This window comes from Podarcis gaigeae (assembly GCF_964106915.1).
Source record: "Podarcis gaigeae genome assembly, chromosome: 3".
Taxonomy (NCBI): domain Eukaryota; kingdom Metazoa; phylum Chordata; class Lepidosauria; order Squamata; family Lacertidae; genus Podarcis; species Podarcis gaigeae.
This window is the reverse complement of record NC_139680.1, coordinates 102,757,829-102,776,133: the sequence shown is the minus strand read 5'-3', so window position 1 is coordinate 102,776,133 and position 18,305 is coordinate 102,757,829. Positions and strand designations below refer to the sequence as shown.

General features: G+C 47.2%; 1 protein-coding gene across 1 annotated transcript; it reads left to right on the top strand.

Annotated features, from left to right (window-relative positions):
* The first annotated feature begins 2,889 nt into the window (after positions 1-2,889).
* On the top strand, positions 2,890-17,633 carry LOC310841990 (GTP cyclohydrolase 1-like). The gene is made up of 6 exons (XM_083733810.1): positions 2,890-4,101; positions 8,984-9,093; positions 11,827-11,882; positions 13,988-14,019; positions 15,946-16,030; positions 16,808-17,633. Exons 1-6 carry the CDS (start codon positions 3,762-3,764, stop codon positions 16,932-16,934), a joined length of 750 nt encoding a protein of 249 aa, XP_083589936.1. The 5' UTR covers positions 2,890-3,761; the 3' UTR covers positions 16,935-17,633.
* Positions 17,634-18,305: the final 672 nt, after the last annotated feature.

Genomic DNA, 18,305 nt, shown 5'->3' with positions numbered 1-18,305 from the left:
AGCTTACCAGATTTTTTCAAAGAATCTGGGGACCCCCTTTTTTTTTTTTTTGGAAAGAGAAAAAAAGTTATTAAAAAAGTTATATATATATATATGAAGTACAGTGGTGTCCCGCAAGATGAACGCCTCACAAGACGGAAAACTTGCTAGACGAAAGGGTTTTCCGTTTTGGAGGCGCTTCGCAAAACGAATTTCCCTATGGGCTTGCTTCGCAAGACGGAATGTCTTGCGAGTTCCTGCGGGGGTTTTCCCCTTTCCCCCCCTTTTCCTAAGCCGCTAAGCCGCTTATCAGCTGATCCACTGATAAGCCGCTTATCAGCTGATCCGCTAAAAGCCGCTAAACCACTAATAGCGCTAATCCACTAAGCTGTCAATGGGCTTGCTTCGCAAGACAAAAAAAACGCTATACAAAGAGCCTCACGGAACGGATTAATTTCGTCTTGCGAGGCACCACTGTAATATCTTTTCTTCTGTGGTCTCCTCTGTCACGCGGCCTTCTTCTGGGCCCCAGTCTGCTCTTTTGGAGCACCTTGAGTCAGGCCTGGGCTCGGCCACATGTCCTTGCCATTCCGGTGCTCTTATACCTCTCCTCCTCAGTGGCAGCGGTGGCACGGCAAGGTCGGGGCTCCCCTCTTTTTTCTCCTTCCTCTTTCTCTCTCTTCCTTCTCCTTCTCTCCTCCTTCTCCCTGTGTCAGCTCCAGGGTTTTCCTAGCCCCGGAGCAGTGCTGGGCAATCGGCCGGGTGGCCAGGCACTCTTGCTCCCGGCTTGATTTGGGTCACGGGGGGGGGGTCAGCAGTTCCCCCAGTTGATGCACTAGGCATCCCTGGTTCCCCCCAGCAGGGGTAGCAGCAGTCTCAGCAGCCTGGAGCCAGCCTGGTAGTGCAGATGGCTCTGGCTGACTTCAGGAGCTGCTCGCTGCCGTGGCGCCCACCATTTTGCCTTGCCGTAAGTCCCCATATGATGTGTCTTGTGCCGTTGAACCAATCACACAACATTCATTCCCTACTAATAAATCCACAACACTTAAAATATAAATCCGGTGACATTAAGTGAAATCTAGGGATAAATTTGTAAATCTGGGGACTGTCCTCAGGAAATGGGGACGTCTGGTAACCATAAGCTAAAGACGAAGTAAGCAAAGTATTTACATTCACATGCTTATACAAGCATGGGCTTTTTCCTTTTTTTTTTTTTTTAAATGAAGATTATAGCTTCTTCCTTCGAACTGGAACTTAATTTGAATGTTCCCTTTTTAGGGAGTGGAGTGTCCTTCTGCCATTTTAATGGATGTTCCGGTCAAGGATGCTTTTATGGGATTCCACATTCCAGTGTCAGGATGTGCCACTGCAATTTGGAAAGCATGAAACACAGGGTGAATTCAGCCTAGCTCAACACAAGGTTCTTAAATCCTCTGGAACACTTTTCATATGGTCTCAGACCACAAGAGTGTCAGCTGCTGCAATAGCTTTTCAAACGTATTGTTGTGAGTTTGTCTGTGTTTGCGGGGTAGGTCTGTATGACGCTTGGGTCCCTTCTAATTCCTAGGATCCTGGATCCAGCCAGGGTGAAAATCCAATGGAGGATTCTCTTGGTGAGCTATCTAGGCAACTCTTTGGTGAGTTAAAGGTCCTAAGTACTGTGGTTAGCATAACAAAAGAAGTTGCTCTGTGCCAGAAGGCAAATGGAGGAGCCCGTCCCTCAACTAGCTGTTAGGTAAAAGGTAAAGGGACCCTTGACCATTAGGTCCAGTCGTGCCCAACTCTGGGGTTGTGACGCTCATCTCGCTTTATTGGGCGAGGGAGCCAGCGTACAGCTTCCGGGTCTTGTGACCAGCATGATTAAGCCGCTTCTGGCGAACCAGAGCAGCGCACGGAAACGCTGCTTACCTTCCCGCCGGAGTGGTACCTATTTATCTACTTGCACTTTGACGTGCTTTCGAATTGCTAGGTTGGCAGGAGCAGGGACCGAGCAACGGGAGCTCACCCCATCATGGGGATTCGAACCACCGACCTTCTGATCAGCAAGCCCTAGGCTCTGTGGTTCAGACAGGAGTTAAAAGGTAAAGGGACCCCTGACCATTAGGTCCAGTCGTGGCCGACTCTGGGGTTGCGGCACTCATCTTGCTTTATTGGCCGAGGGAGCCGGCGTACAGCTTCCAGGTCATGTGGCCAGCATGACTAAGCTGCTTCTGGCGAACCAGAGCAGTGCACAGAAACACCGCTTACCTTCCCACTGGAGTGGTACCTATTTATCTATTTGCACTTTGACGTGCTTTCGAACTGCTAGGTTGGCAGGAGCTGGGACCGAGCAATGGGAGCTCACCCCGTTGCGGGGATTTGAACTCCCCACCTTCTATCAGCAAGCCCAAGAGGCTCAGTGGTTTAACCCACAGCGCCACCTGCATCCCTTCAACTAGCTGTTAGAAGGACAATAATTGAGGGCAGCGGTGTGAGAGAGCTGGAAGCAGGCTGTAGGCAGATGCCAGAAAGCAAGAGCCCTCCTTTGCACAGCTTGTCAATATCTTTCTTAAATTGTGGTACCCAGAACTGGACATAGTGTTCCAGGTGTGTTCCGACCAAGGCAGAATAGAGCAGGAATGAGGAAGCTGGCATTCTCTGGTTGCTGTTTGGAATAAAATTCCCAACATCCAAATAGCTGAGATCATAGGAGCCAATTCCTAGGGGCTGAGATCCCTTTGCTCCCCCAATAAAATGTTTGTGTGTGTGTGTGTGTGTGTGTGTGTCCCCAAAGTTGACGGGCATTTCCATTCAAATGGTGTGTGCACCTTGCCTTGTGATCACTTATGTGGGGCTTACCTCCCCACCCCCATATTTTATTCAAATTGGCCACGCTGTCTGAGACTGATGGGAGTTGGAGTCCAATAGAACTTGGAGGCCCGCAACTTCGCCATCTCTGCTTCTGGGGCGAGGCAGTAGCTGAGTGATGGAGAAGGTCCGTAAGCTGAGCATCTGGAAAAGGCAGGACTCAGGGAGACGGAGCTCGGAGGGAGGAATACTGCCACGGTGGCGGAGAGGGAAGCGGACCCGATTCCTGCATGGCAGGAGGTTGGACTGAATGACCCTTGGTGCCCTTTAGTCCAACTCTACCATTTTACGATCGTATACGCAAAGGCGGCGAGTTTGCTGTTGCCGTTCGTTGCGCGCATTAGCCGCGTGCAGCGTGCATAACACTCGTGTCCCGAGCTTGTTTCCTGCGATTACAAGCGAGGAAGAGGAGGGACGGCAGGTGACAAAGGGCGCCTCAGTGCAGCTTGCCCAGCTGACAGTCCCAAGACGTCGCCTTCTGACAGAGGAGAGGAGGGCTGCCGTGGCAAAACGGCGCGATAAATACCAGATGGCCGGCGCGCAAGCAGCCCTGCACCAGGCGCAACCCTGACGCCGCGGGCGAGCCGTCCACTCCACTCCTTTGCGCAAGGCGCGCCGCAGCTCAGCTCCGCAGCAAAGCAGCCCTCCTTTGGACCCCGCTGCCCTTCCACCTCTGCAAAAGGTGGGGACCCAAAGTCCCCTGCAGAAACCTCCGCTCCCAGCGTCGTCGGGGACGCTCTCCAGATACCCTTAGATCTCCCCTTTGGGATGCACCAGCGCGCTGCCCTTGCAAACGCCGCCGCCGCAGCTTTGCCAGGCACTTTGGCGCAGCCTTAGAAAATCTCCCTCGTAAATTCCCCCTCGAAGCCTGGGCTGTGCCGTCGGTTGCGCCCCTGCGCCCCTCCATCTCCGAAGCGCCTCGCACGTGCTGCGCCATGGAGCGCCCGCGCCTTGAGGCGCAGTGCTACCGAAACGGGGACTGCCACCCCGGACGCCTCCTCGGGGGCTTTAGCGAGCTGGCGGCTGGCAGCAACCCCTGCGAGATCCGCAAGCCGGCGGCGAAACTCCCGCGCCCGCCGTCGGACAAAGGCAGCCGGGCCCGGGAAGGCGAGGAGCGGGAAGAGAGGGACGGGCTGCCTGCCCTGGAGGATGCCTACACCACCATCCTGGAGGGCCTGGGCGAGGACCCCACCCGGGAAGGGCTGCTGCTCACGCCCCGTCGGGCCGCCAAGGCCATGCAGTTCCTCACCAAGGGCTACCGCGAAACCGTCGGAGGTGAGATGCCCGCCCGCCTTTCTTTCTTTTCTTGTTTTGACAACAGCCGCCAATGGTCTGGTTGCACCTTAAAGGCTTCCTATATTTATTAAGTCGTAACCCTTCGTGGGCTAGATCAGCTGCGTAAAAATAAGTGTCTCTCCTAGTTTCATCTTTTGAAGACCTGCTAAAATCACTTCTGTTCCGTCGGGAACAATTCAGAATACTGTACACCTTCCCACAATTTTCTGATTTTAAAAATGCAGGCAATTAAGAATTCACCTTCCCATAATGTCTTTATTTTAAAACTTTTTATGTTTTTACTGCATGGCTTTTGTTATTATTTTTATTTTATTTACAGTAAAATATATTATTTTATTGTAAAGAATATATTGCACATTTTTATTATATAGCTTTGTTGTAAACCACTCTGGTGTTTTTTTAAAAATGAATTGTGATATAAAAATATTTTAAATGAACGAATAAATATTACTATGTTAGATTTCTTACCCACCTTTTGCCGTGAGGTGTTGGGGAAGATAACGGTAATTTTAAAATGCGGTATTGAAATTGGTTAAAACAAATTGCAATCCAGGGAATAGGATGGGCCCTAAAAATAATCTGCAGTGCTGCTGATTGTTGTTGTTTAGTCGTTTAGTCATGTCTGACTCTTTATGACCCCCCCGGACCAGAGCACGCCAGGCACTCCTGTCTTCCACTGCCTCCCGCAGTTTGGTCAAACTCATGTTGGTAGCTTCGAGAACACTATCCAACCATCTCGCCCTCTGTCGTCCCCTTCTCCTTGTGCCCTCCATCTTTCCCAACATCAGGGTCTTTTCCAGGGAGTCTTCTCTTCTCATGAGGTGGCCAAAGTATTGGAGCCTCAGCTTCAGGATCTGTCCTTCCAGTGAGCACTCAGGGCTGATTTACTTAAGAATGGAGAGGTTTGATCTTCTTGCAGTCCATGGGACTTTCAAGAGTCTCCTCCAGCACCATAATTCAGAAGCATCAATTCTTCGGCGATCAGCCTTCTTTATGGTCCAGCTCTCACTTCCATACATCACTGCTGGGGAAACCATAGCTTTAACTATACAGACCTTTGTTGGCAATGTGATGTCTCTGCTAATGCTGCTGATATATTCATCAAATCATAGAATTGCAGAGTTGCAAGGGATCCCAAGATGCTGGGGTCATCTAGCCCAACCCTCTGCAATGTAGAAATATTTTGCTCAAAGTGAGTCTCAAACTCACGACCTTGAGATTAGGAGTCTCATGCTCTACCAACTGAGCTAAAGGCATTTTCTTTTGTATTGGCACTGAACAATCTGGTCATCACTTTATTAAGTATATCCAGTATTGTTCCTCCTCTTGGAAGACAGCGTCTGTGTGATCTCTTTCGCATGCCTTTCTTTCTTTTAAAAAGTGGGTTTAGTCAGCAGCAATTCTCATCCTGCCTCACCACTGATCATGCTTGGAGCTGTAGTTATTTTAAATTAAAAAAACAACAACAGATTTTATACATACATGAGAATAGGTAACCATAAATTGTGTAATAATAGGCCTGACCTGGAAATATTGAAATATCAGCAAGCCTGTAATGCTATATTGAGCTGCTTGGGATGGATTTTACTTATATGCTGCTTTTCCGCAGCAAACCTGTGCCCAAACTGACTTAATGCAAACATTCAGAGACCTCAAAATAGAGAACACTTGGAAATAAAATTATACAAAATACGGAACGTGTCAGTAAATTCACAAATAACAAAAATCAACAACAAAAAAAATGTAAACATGCACATTCTCTCTGCCGTAGCTGACACACTTCATATTTCTTTATTCTTTACTGCCAACCCTTGAGGGACATAGCAAATATACAGACTTTTGCCGTTTTCATTTCAGGGCCACATTAATCTCTGGCTATAACAATCAGCTCCTTGGTTCTTGCTGCCTGGAAGCAAGTTGATTAGCAATCCTCTTAAACCTTGTTCCAGGGTTACTGGATTATTTCTATAATGTAGCCATTCAACACTATCTGGGAATTGAGGGTGTTTGTGTATGAATGAATGAACAAGGTTCATAACTCAGTAAGCGTTGAAAGTTTACTTGCATTTGTATTACAGCAATGTGCAACTTTGAACACACAGACACAGTTCTCGTTTCAAGGGATAAGACTTGTTGTACAACTTGTCTGAGGGCCCTGAAGCAGGAGCCCCAATCCAACATGAGCATTGTACACGCCCCATACTAGTGGCTCAGTAGGATTTGGGGTACTACTTTGACTAAAATAGCTCCCATCCTCGAGGCAGAACCCCAGAATCTGAAGGCACCATGCCAAGCTGACAACTAAAAATGTAACACTGGCACTTAGCAATTTCCTTGCTGAGGACCAGGTTACAGTGGTACCTTGGGTTACAAACGCTTTGGGTTATGTGTTTTCAGGTTACGGACCGCGGGAAACCTGGAAGTACCGGAAAGGGTTACTTCTGGGTTTCACCGCTCACGCATGCGCAGGAGCGCCAAATCGCATCACGCCCGTGCACAGACGCAGCGTTGCAGGTTATGAACGCTACAGGTTGTGGACGTGCCTCCGTCACAGATTACATCTGCAACCCGAGGTTCCACTGTACTTTAGGGACCATCTTTATCCATCTAAACCTGCCTGGGCCCTGAAGGAGGCTTTGCTCCTTTAGCTCATTCTCACTGGAAATGTGATTGGCAGGTACAGTTGTACCTCGGGTTAAGAACTTAATTTGTTCTGGAGGTCCGTTCTTAACCTGAAACTGATCTTAACCTGAGGTACCACTTTAGCTAATAGGGCCTCCTGTCGCTGCCGTGCTGCCGCTATGCAATTTCTGTTTTCCTCCTGAAGCAAAGTTCTTAACCTGAGGTACTATTTCTGGGTTAGTGGAGTCTGTAACCTGAAGCGCCTGTAACCTGAAGCATCTGTAACACAAGGTACCACTGTAGTAGGAACAGGGCCTTTTCAGTGATAGTGCCACCGGACTAATGAAAGCCATTCCCTGGAGAAATAATCTTCTCCCACTTGTTGACAGGTTTTATTTGGGTCACAAAGAGTCGGACACGACTAAACAACAACAATAACAACTGTTTTATGCTCTTTCTAGTGCCACTGATAGCTTTTAAATGCATTTTTAGATTCATTTTTACTGGTTTTTAATACGTTGGTTTTCATCGTTTTGATGTTTAGATCACTTTTGTGGAAATGTGGCATGAAAAGAAATTGAAATGAATGGAAGAGAGAAGATTTTTACAGTTCGCTTCAGCATGTGGCTGCTAGGAATGTGAAATATTTTTCTAGGCCTGCCTATCTAGTTTGACCTAAACATTCTTGGTCTGTTACTTGTGGGGTATTTAAAATGCAGTCAAATGAACAATTCATGTTTTGCTAGATAGGCACATAATAGGAACTGAAGCTCATAGAGTTTCCCTGTAAGTTTGCTAGAAAGAACTATGTGAGAGACACTCCCACTGTGCCCTGACAGAGGAAGGGCATAGCTACACACACACACACACACACACACACACACACACACACACACACACACTTACCTGCCTGGGCACAGCCTCTCTTTTCTCTCTCTTCTTCATCTCTTCATCAGCAAGCCAGAAATGTGAGAACATCTGCTAAGTCTAAGCTCCAATGTCCAGACACCATTTAAAACTAGACTAAAGCATATCTTTGTAGCTGAATTACCATTTTAAGCCGGCCTGAACAAATCTGTTATCTCTGTTACTCTGTTCTGAGTGAGCAAATGTTATTTTTCACCTTTTACAAGACTGTGTGATTATGGTTTTAAGGGGGAGAAATGGGGAAAATACCAGGAGAATCTAGTCTGCCTTAAAGCATGCAGGATTCCTTAAGCTAAAAGGCTAAAACTAACCTATCTAGGTGTTAAGAAAACATTATTTAAGAAACAGATAAAAGTTCCTGCAAGCTTTAAAGAGGGTTCCAGATTTTTACTTTAGGGTGTAGGAGTGGCACTCCAGGCTTGATTGGTGTCAGCTGGAGGTGCAAATAAAGGGAGGAAGTTGCAGGGTGCAATTTCCGCAGGAGGAAAGCACACACACACACACACACACACACACACACACACACACTGTCAGCACGCACGCTGACAACAAGGTTGGAAGTAAGACAGTGTGTGCTGCTGAAAATTGTGAGTTTTGCTGTGTCAGGATTGTTAATTACTGGACTGAGATCATATCGTGCTGGAGAGATAAAGAAAGAAGGTACAGTGGTACCTTGGGTTACATATGCTTCAGGTTACAGACTCCGCTAACCCAGAAATAGTGCTTCAGGTTAATAACTTTGCTTCAGGATGAGAACAGAAATCATGCTCTGGTGGCACGGCGGCAGCAGGAGGCCCCATTAGCTAAAGTGGTGCTTCAGGTTAAGAACAGATTCAGGTTAAAAATGGACCTCCAGAACGAATTAAGTACTCAACCTGAGGTACCAGTGTAAATAGCTTGTATATAATAGTAACATAAATGCTTGTGCAACCAGTCAAACAATAAAGAAGCTATTGACTGTGAATTTGAGTATGACTCTCGTTCTTGTCCTCTGCCTCTGGGGAAAACTCTGCTACAATCAGTAAGAAGTGGTTTTACCAAGGTGCCACCACACAAGCAGAAAAGCGCAGTGGAAGTGTGTGGGCGGTAACCTCTAATAGTAAGCTCCCCTTTTAAGCTGGCAAATGGGTGGCACCCTGCTGAACTCCCAAACGTGAGGGAGGAAGGATAATATCTAATAAATATATCCTCTCCTAGCATCTATCTACACCCCAATATTACTAATTATTCTTTAGTCAAGGCCAGAACTGGTAGATGGAACAAAGTGCTGTTGCCCACTGTTCCATGAAAAGCTTCTATTTTGTCTTTTCAGATATACTCAACGATGCAGTTTTTGACGAGGACCATGACGAGATGGTGATCGTGAAGGACATTGATATGTTTTCCCTCTGTGAACATCACTTGGTACCTTTCTTTGGCAAGGTACTGGTTACCTGAAACGCTTTGTGGTCTAAACAAGTGTTGGCCCCCTGCTGGAGTGGCTGGGGAAACCCAGTCACATGGGCGGGGTATAAATAATAATAAATTAATAATAATAATAATAATAATAATAATAATAATAATAATAATAATAATAATTGTTATTGTTATTGTTATTGTTATTGTTATTGTTATTGTTATTGTTATTGTTATTATTAAAATTATTATTAAAATTATTATTATTATTATTTAGCCTGAGTTGCCTTCACAGGTGTGTGCTGGATTCTCCCCAGCCAAGTTGCTTGAGATGGAAGATTCTGCCGTCCACACAGCACATTGCCCAGCCTTTGCAGACATATCCAGGAATCCGTGTTTTACATGCAAAGGGCTCAATGCCTTACATTTCCCCTGATGGCTGGGAAAGATTCCTGTCTGAAATAGGACTGGAAATAGGAGCAGGAAACCTGTGCTGCAAAGCCTTTTGCAGTGGCTTGCCAGCCCCCGCCTTTCTCCCCATTCGACTGAGCTTTAAACTTCTCCGCCAAATTTGGCAGTGTGATGCAGGCAAGCAGGACGTGTGTTTGTGTCTTTGTGAGAGTGGCGTGTGCCTCTGTGTGTGTGTGTCAAAGAGAGGAGAGTGTGTGCCTTGGTCCTGTATACCTGAAGGAGCGTCTCCACCCCCATCGTTCAGCCCAGACACTGAGATCCAGTGCTGAGGGCCTTCTCGGTAGTGGCACCCACCCTGTGGAACACCCTCCCTTCAGACGTGAAGGAAATAAGCAGTTATCCTATCTTTAAAAGACATCTGAAGGCAGCCCTGTTTAGGGAAGTTTTTAATATTTAATGCTGTACTGTTTTTAACATTTGATTGGGAGCTGCCCAGAGTGGCTGGGGAGACTCAGCCAGATGGGTGGGGTATAAATAATAAATTATTATTATTATTATTATTATTATTATTATTATTATTATTATTATTATTTCCTGGATGTTTTGCGGCATGCATGTGTGGCGAGTATCTGTTTGTTGTGTGTGTGCATTCGTGTGTATTCATTTTGCTTGTGGTGCGCGTGCATTCACGGCAAGCACACTGCCCACGCATGTAGGTTTGGTGGTCATTTGGATCACCACCCGCAAAGGCTTGGCCAGCATTGAATACAGCCTTGGTGTCCAAAAGAGTTAGTCCTTTGGCAGATCATACTGAACTGTATAGGCAAGTAGCAGCTTCCTAGATCCCTAGGAATTCTCTGAGGCTCAGAGTTCTTTGGGTGACCTTTAGTTTGCACTGTGTCAGGCAGCAGAGGAACCAACCCCTACGGCAGGCTGCCAGGAATGGACAAGACAAGGGAAAGTCCTTGCCATCTGCTTTTATTCAATATTCACAGAGAGAGGCTTAGAAACGCATCAAACCCCACCCCCTCCGTTTCTCCCATTATGCGTCATCACTACGGTGGCTGAGCTGTGCCTTCTGCCTCTGAGCTGTCTGCTCTCCTACTTTCAATGCCTGCCAGGTTCTGGGAGGGGGGGGTCTGGAATGCTTTCTAAAGACATTTGAGTGTGTCAGCTGTCTCCCCTCTGGTGCTGCTCCTTCCTCCTCTCCCGTTATTTGAAGAAGAAGAAGAAGAAGAGTTTGGATTTGATATCCCGCTTTATCACTACCCGAAGGAGTCTCAAAGCGGCTAACAATCTCCTTTCCCTTCCTCCCCCACAACAAACACTCTGTGAGGTGAGTGGGGCTGAGAGACTTCAGAGAAGTGTGACTGGCCCAAGGTCACCCAGCAGCTGTATATGGAGGAGCGGGGAAGCAAACCCAGTTCACCAGATTACGAGTCCACCGCTCTTAACCACTACACCACACTGGCTCTTTCCCCTCATCTGCCTCTCCCTCAAACCCTGTTGTAATTCTGAACTGTCTCCTTCTTCTCTGGAAGGCTCAGGCTGGGGAGCTTGTCTGCACCATTCCTCCTCTGCCCTGTCCCTGACACACTGCTGTGTTGAACTACAAACATGGCATATTTTTTATTTACTAAAAAAAACCCCTATTCTCTCCACCCTGTTAGATGTGCTATCTTGCTTTTCTTTTAAGGGGGTGACGCAGGGGTGTATCGCTGTCCGCCAGCGCCTGTGGCAGATGCTCCTGTGCTGGGCAGGACACATAGGGTCTTTTCACCCTCCGCACGCCCCCAGCCCTTGCTGCTAGGTGATGGGGATCTCTGTGGGGGGTGCCTGTTTTGTGTGCCCCCCCGGCATCCTGCACGTTATGCCACTGGGATAATGTTTGCTTCTAAGCCAGCGGTTGTCAACCTGTGGGTCCCCAGATGTTGTTGGACTACAGCTCCCATCATCCCTGAGGTCTGGCCTTGATAGCTGGGGACCCACAGGTTGAGAACCGCTGTATCTAAGCCAATAGCACTGAAGAATTGTGAGTTTGAATCATTGACGGAGATTTGGGGGAAGTATCCTCAATTGCTTTGGGGAAGAGGATTGTTTTGATTTTACTTGCCCTTGCCAGTCAGATCAGACAGGCCACTGTAACGCAGACCAACAAGGCAAATCCACAAATCTCTTTGAAATGAATTGTGCATTAGCAAGATTTCAGAATCGCAGCATTAGTGACTAGAGCAGGGAGTGTATAGGAGAAACCTATTCCCTGCAACATAACTGGTGTGTTGCGGTGAGGATAGACTCCAATTGTGAATCCAGTATTAACCATTCTTCCCTTTCTGTTTGAATCTGCAGGTGCACATCGGATACTTACCAAAGAAGAAAGTGGTTGGCTTAAGCAAACTTGCAAGGTTCTTATTATACAACTTACGTTCTTGTCTGTTTTATGGAATTCACCTGTGCAAGGTGTACTGACGGCTGCTGTTTCAGATGGCTTTCAAAGGGAATTAAGACAAATTTGTGGAAGAGAGGTTGTTCCAGTGGCTCTTAGCCAGCATGGCCATTCAGAACCTCCAGGTTCAGTAGCAGCTTATGACTGAATAAGACTTGCTGGAGAGCAATAACAAGAAATCATTGTCTTCAGACTATGCTTGCTCACTGTGGGGAAATGGGGTGTTGCACCCGATGGACCAACCTGCTGTCTCTGTGGCGCAATGGGCCATTGCGTCCAGCTGTTAATCAGAAGGTTGGTGGTTCGAGCCCACCCAGGGATGGCTGTGGGCAGGATTTCTGCATTCCAGGGGGTTAAACTACATGACCCTTGGGATCCCTACTAACTCGACCTTGTGTCTGATCCATCATGACTCTTCTTAGGTTTTTGAAGCATGCATCAGTGTACACTTATGTGCATTTTGTGCGTATGTGAAATTAGAAGTTACATGCAATCTGGGATGTTAACACTGATAAGTGAGATGATTCATTTATTGGCCATGGGTGCCTCCTAAACTGCTGAGTTCAGGACCACACACATGGGGATTATCCCTTTTCTTATTTCATCTTTGCAACAGTCCAGTGATGCAGATTGAATCGGACTCTGCTGCCTTGCCCAGCTCCAGATTTCTGTACTGCAGGCGGTATGAGGACATGCACCCTCTGCTGCGGGAGGCCAGTGGCTGGGAAACACAAGTAGCCAAACAAACCCCTGTGTTGCAAAGAGAATGTCAACAATGTCTAGGCAACACGATGACCATATACAATCTTTATAGAATTCCTTCAAATCACAAAAAGTTCAGAATGAAATCTTTAGTCTCAGAAAATCTTTAAATGAAGCGAGGTACCAAACTTTGTACGCTGGAAGACAAGCTGTGAAGCTTTGTGTATTCAACAATGATGTCCAACACTGAACGGTAATTCCGGATATTGACTACCGTTTCGTAGAATTCTTCATTATCGGACACGGAGCAATGGTTCCAAACTACAAGAAAGAAGATTCCACCTAAACATTAGGAAGAACTTCCTGACAGCAAGAGCTGTTCGACAGTGGAATTTGCTGCCAAGGAGTGTGGTGGAGTCTCCTTCTTTGGAGCAGAGGCTTGACAACCATATGTCAGGAGTGCTCTGATGGTGTTTCCTGCTTGGCAGGGGGTTGGACTCAATGGCCCTTGTGGTCTCTTCCAACTCTATGATTCTATGATTCTATGATTCATCAGTGCGGTGGGTGGATATGGAATGCTTCATAAAACCATCTTATTTTGAATGAATGTATATAAATGAAAATATAAAGTCACTGCATTATTTGAACATTTTATGATTTTAAAGATTGTCTATTACGTATGTATATGGTCTTCGTGTTGCCTAGACATTGTTGAGGGAAACACAAGTAGGCAGAGAGCTGTTGCAGGTCCTGCTGGCAGGCTTCCCAGAGGCATCTGAGAGCTGAACTAGATGGGTCTTTAACTTGATCCAGCAGGGCTTTTCTTAAGTTCCTACATATTATTGTTCTGAGGAATTCTGGGGACCGCAAATGGCAGTCTCCAGTTGGGAGAACCTGTTGGTGCTGATGTGTTTTGACCCTGCCCCACCCTCAAGAAAAGCGATTACCTCATGTTTTTATTTGAAAGCATGAGTACAGTTGTACCTTGGAAGTCGAATGGAATCCGTTCTGGAAGTCCGTTTGACTTCCAAAACATTTGAAAACCAAATTGCGGCTTCTGATTCGCTGCAGTAAGCTCCTGCAGCCAATCAAAAGCCTCAGAAGCCCCGTTGGATCTTCAGGTTCCAAAAGAACGTTTGCAAACCGGAACAATCACTTCTGGGTTTGCGATGTTCAGGAGACAAAATGTCCGAGTTCCAGTGCGTTTGTGATTCAAGGTACGACTGTACTCCAAAGGTAAAACCTTGACAACTGCAGCCTGAGAGTGAGTCTTGCTTTTTCCCGTTTTGCATTCCGTTTGCTCGTCTGTTTCTTGACACCATGCCATTTATTTTCTCTCACCGTTATCTTTTCTCCCTCCAGAATCGTTGAAATATTCAGCCGAAGGCTTCAAGGTTTGTATCCTTTCTGCCATATGATGCAGCTCTGCCTTCTTGCTAACTCCCCTATGTTCCTCTAATGTTCCTAGGAGTCACTCTAGGGCAAGAGTGGCTAACCTGTGGACATCTTGACCAGGGGTTCCCAAACTTTTGTCTTCAGCTGTTTTGGACTACATTTCCCATCATCCCTGACCACTGGTCCTGCTAGGTAGGGATGATGGGAGTTGTAGTCCACCAACAGCAGAAGACACAAATTTGGGGAAACTCTGATCTAGACCTTCTTGAACTATAACTCCCAGACTTTTGGCCGTGCTAGCTGGGGCTGTTGGGAGTTGGTGTCTGACACCATCTGGAGGGGCAGTAGCTAGGCACCCCTTCTCAGGGGCATGAATTTCCCTGAGTGTGCTGTGAGAAACAAAATTACTTTAAGAATCCTGCGGGCCTCTGGATATTGTGGAATTCCAAATCCCATTGGTCTTATTATCCAGTATAGCCAGTAGTAAGGGAGTTGTAGCCCTACAGCACCTGGAGGGCCACAGGTTCCCCATCCCCAATAACTGCCAGCAGGGCTGCTTTGCTCTCCGGTCCTCCAAATGCCCCCCATATCCGCTTCATCCTGAGAGCTGGAGGGGAAAGGCAGTGGGAGGTCAGCGCGGTGCTCATGCAGTTGCAGGAGCAGCAGAATGGGAAGATGGCAGCCCCGCCAGTCAAATCTTCCAAGACAGGAATGTGCAGATCAGAACAAGCTGGTCAGTATCTGTTTGATTCGCAGCAGAGTGGCAAAGGTTTTTATCTTCAAATAATAATAATAATAGTAATAATAATAATAATAAAAGATAGCTAGAAAAGGTCTGTCAATGGGAACTCACGTTGAGTGCGGAAAGCAAATTCCTGGGCTGAGTAGCTCCTCAGAGGAATTGTTCTCCTTAATTCTAAGTCAGAGGGGAGCGCTCAGGGGCGGAGGAAGGGGGGCGGTGGGGGCAGTTTGCCCCGGGTGCCATCACTGAGGGGGGTGACATTTGGCGCGCCGCCCGCCCACGGCTCCCAAGCCTACCCCGAGCCATTGGGGGAAGCGGCGGAGCTGTGCCGCCTTGCCGGTGGCCTTCCCCTCTTCCTCCTTCGTTTTGACAGCTTACGGGAGGTTTAGGAGTGACGGGCGGGCCGCGGGCCATTGCCCCCCCGCTCCTGGGCTGCTTCCTGAGGGGGGAGCCTCCTCCATGCTGTCAAAAGGAAGAGGGAGGGGAAGAAGGCTGCTGGCAAAGCAGCGCGGCTCCCTCCCCCCTCACCCAGGAAGCAGCTCTGCCCCCCCCCGGGCGGCACCCCCTGGGATGCTCACCCCGCCCTGGGGTGTGCAGCATGCGCGCCGTTCTGGGTGCCACCTCTGGGAGCGCTAGTGAGTTTTGTCCTTTTCGCTCAATATTTGACACACACACACACACACCGAATGTGAGGAGGGAGACAGTCTTTCCCCCCTTTGCCTGTGAAAGCGCCTTTACCCCCATCTTAGCTGAAAGTTCTCTTTTGAGAACAATTGGCTCTGACCAAATTGATTCAGAAGTCAGTAAGTTCATTTATTCCAAAGTTAGCAATTTACAGTGGTACCTCGGGTTAAGAACTTAATTTGTTCCGGAGGTCCGTTCTTAACCTGAAACTGTTCTTAACCTGAAGCACCACTTTAGCTAATGGGGCCTCCCGCCGCCGCCGTGCCGCCAGAGCACGATTTCTGTTCTCATCCTGAGGTAAAGTTCTCAACCTGAGGTACTGTTTCTGGTACTGAAGTATCTGTAACCCGAGGTACCACTGTTTTAAGGAAAAGAATGTATTCAAAAGTTAACCAAAGCATATATCCGTAAAATAACAGTGAGCGTGTATTTGAAGTTGCCAACCAATTGAAGACCATAGCCTTTTTCTCTCTCACACAAAGCACCATTATTTTTCTAGTCCAGGAGCGGCTTACCAAGCAGATTGCCCTGGCAATTACTGAAGCCCTGAAGCCTGTTGGAGTGGCTGTGGTCATTGAAGCATCGTAAGTTCAGCATGTCCTGTCCAGCTTGGACTGTTGCATCACATACACCTTCATTGCATTTTCCCCATTTTCCTCTTTTGCTGGGGGGGGGGGTGAGTTTGCATATCATCACTATTAAAAACACACGTTATAAACAATTTAAGAAACCTAGCATGATCCTATACTCAGGAAGTGCCATTGATCTCAATATGGCTCACTCAAAGGTGAGCAATAGGATTACAATCTTCTTTCTTTTCAGGTTGTGGACGGGCCTCCCGAACGGATCCCGTTTGCAACCAGAGGTACCACTGTACAGGATAGGTAGGGATTGTGGCTGACTTCACGTGTACACGGCATCGGGACACCACCGATGGAAGTGCACCAGAGCCAGTGTAAACAATGTAAAGTGTAAAACAGTGTAAAATGCGTACATAGCCATAACTAAACTGAGTTCTGAGTAGATATTTATGGGCTTGCACTGTAAAGTAGCTTGGGAGGCATTGTATGTCTGTGGGCAACATTTTAAAATTCATACGCACCCCTGCAGTGGTATAGCACCATGTGATTTTGCAGCTTATGTAACTCAGCATTTATTTATTTTTTACAAAAATGTGTAGCAAGCTCTGAATTTTTCTTTGCAATCTGACTGTTATTTTATTATGCGGTTCTTGACCTTCTGAGGTTGTCAGCTGCTTTGGACATCGTTCACCGTGGAAAATAAACCACAATGGTATGGGTGTTAGCGATTCCTGCTGCTAATTTGATACTAAAAATGCCTCTTTGAATGTCCCCCGGCAGGCACATGTGCATGATCATGAGGGGAGTTCAGAAGATGAGCAGCAAAACCGTCACCAGCGCCATGCTTGGAGTCCTGCGGGAAGACCCCAAAACCAGGGAGGAGTTTCTCGCCTTGATCAAGAATTAAACGGCAGCAGCTTGCGGCTCTCCGTGGGTTTGGATCCCCCACTCGAAACCAGTTGCCAAGACATAATTGCCTTCTGTGAGCCAGAATCTGTGCCATAAAAGAAGAGGAAGAAGAAGACAAAAAAAGGTGAAAGCAAAAAAAGAGAAGAAAATAAATAACTGCACCACAGCTTTGTTCTCGCTTCTGGGTAACACCTTAAGAGTGTCGTTAAACATTAGCTAGGCAACACAAGCACCGAACTCCCATTTCGCAGCAAAGAAATTGGGTATCCCTGATCCGGCAGCATCTTGTGACATGGTGAGCCAAGGGCCCCTTTCCACCCTGCATCTTCTAACCCTTTGAGAACAAAGCAAGAGATCCATCCTCTCCTGTGAGTTTTCATGCATCACAAGAGCCGCACATCGAAGCACATAAAATGTGAATGCAAGAAATGCTTATTTGCAAAGGTGTGTTGTGTAGGTGCATTTAGGATTGGCTGCAGTTCTCTTTGTCAGCTGTATGCTCAGTGGATGGTCCAGGTGTGGCCTGTTATTCTAGTGTAGGTTAGGGGAGCCTCAGGCCCAAATGTGGCCTCCTAGGTCTCGTATTTCTGGTTCTGAAAAGCCTGCCAGGCCCCTTCTCCCAGGCCCCACTCCTTACTGGTCCCACTCTGTGTCTTCCTTAGGTACTTTTGCCTTTGTGGCATGAGAGCCTCACATTTTTTTTAAAAAAAGCACAAATACCAGTCAAAAAACATCTACCTTACCAACTTTTATTGGTTTAATATTGACTGACTCATTTTGGCTTACTCTCAGGCAGGCATACGCAAACTCGGCCCTCCAGATGTTTTGGGACTACACCTCCCATCATCCCTGACTATTGGTCCTGTTAGATAGGGATGATGGGAGTTGTAGTCCCAAAATTTCTGGAGGGCCGATTTTGCCTATGCCTGCTCTAAGGGATCCTGGAAATGATAGTTTGGTTAGGGTGCTGAGAATTATGTTAAAAGATAACGTGTCAATCCATTCCCCCCTGGGATTGTCCAGGGAACATAAATTGCTGGTTAACTAGTTCATGGTGGCAAACCTTTGCATGTTTGCTTTGGAGCCAGGGTTGTATCCTGCTAAGTCGTTGCATGGCTGGAATGATTTTTAGAGGTGCAACAGAATGTCCCCTCTCTTTCTTCCCCTTGCACCAGCCAAATCTGGCCCAGGGTTTCTGGGGGGAAGAGACATTCTATTGCACTTGTGAAAGCTATAGTTGTTCTGCTTGCGCAATGACTTGGCTGAGTGCATTAGATTGTGCTACATGGGGGGCAGCTGCCCCCTCCCCAATCAAGTAAAACAATAGAAATACTTAACTAATTGACCAATCACGTCGGTTTGTCCCCCC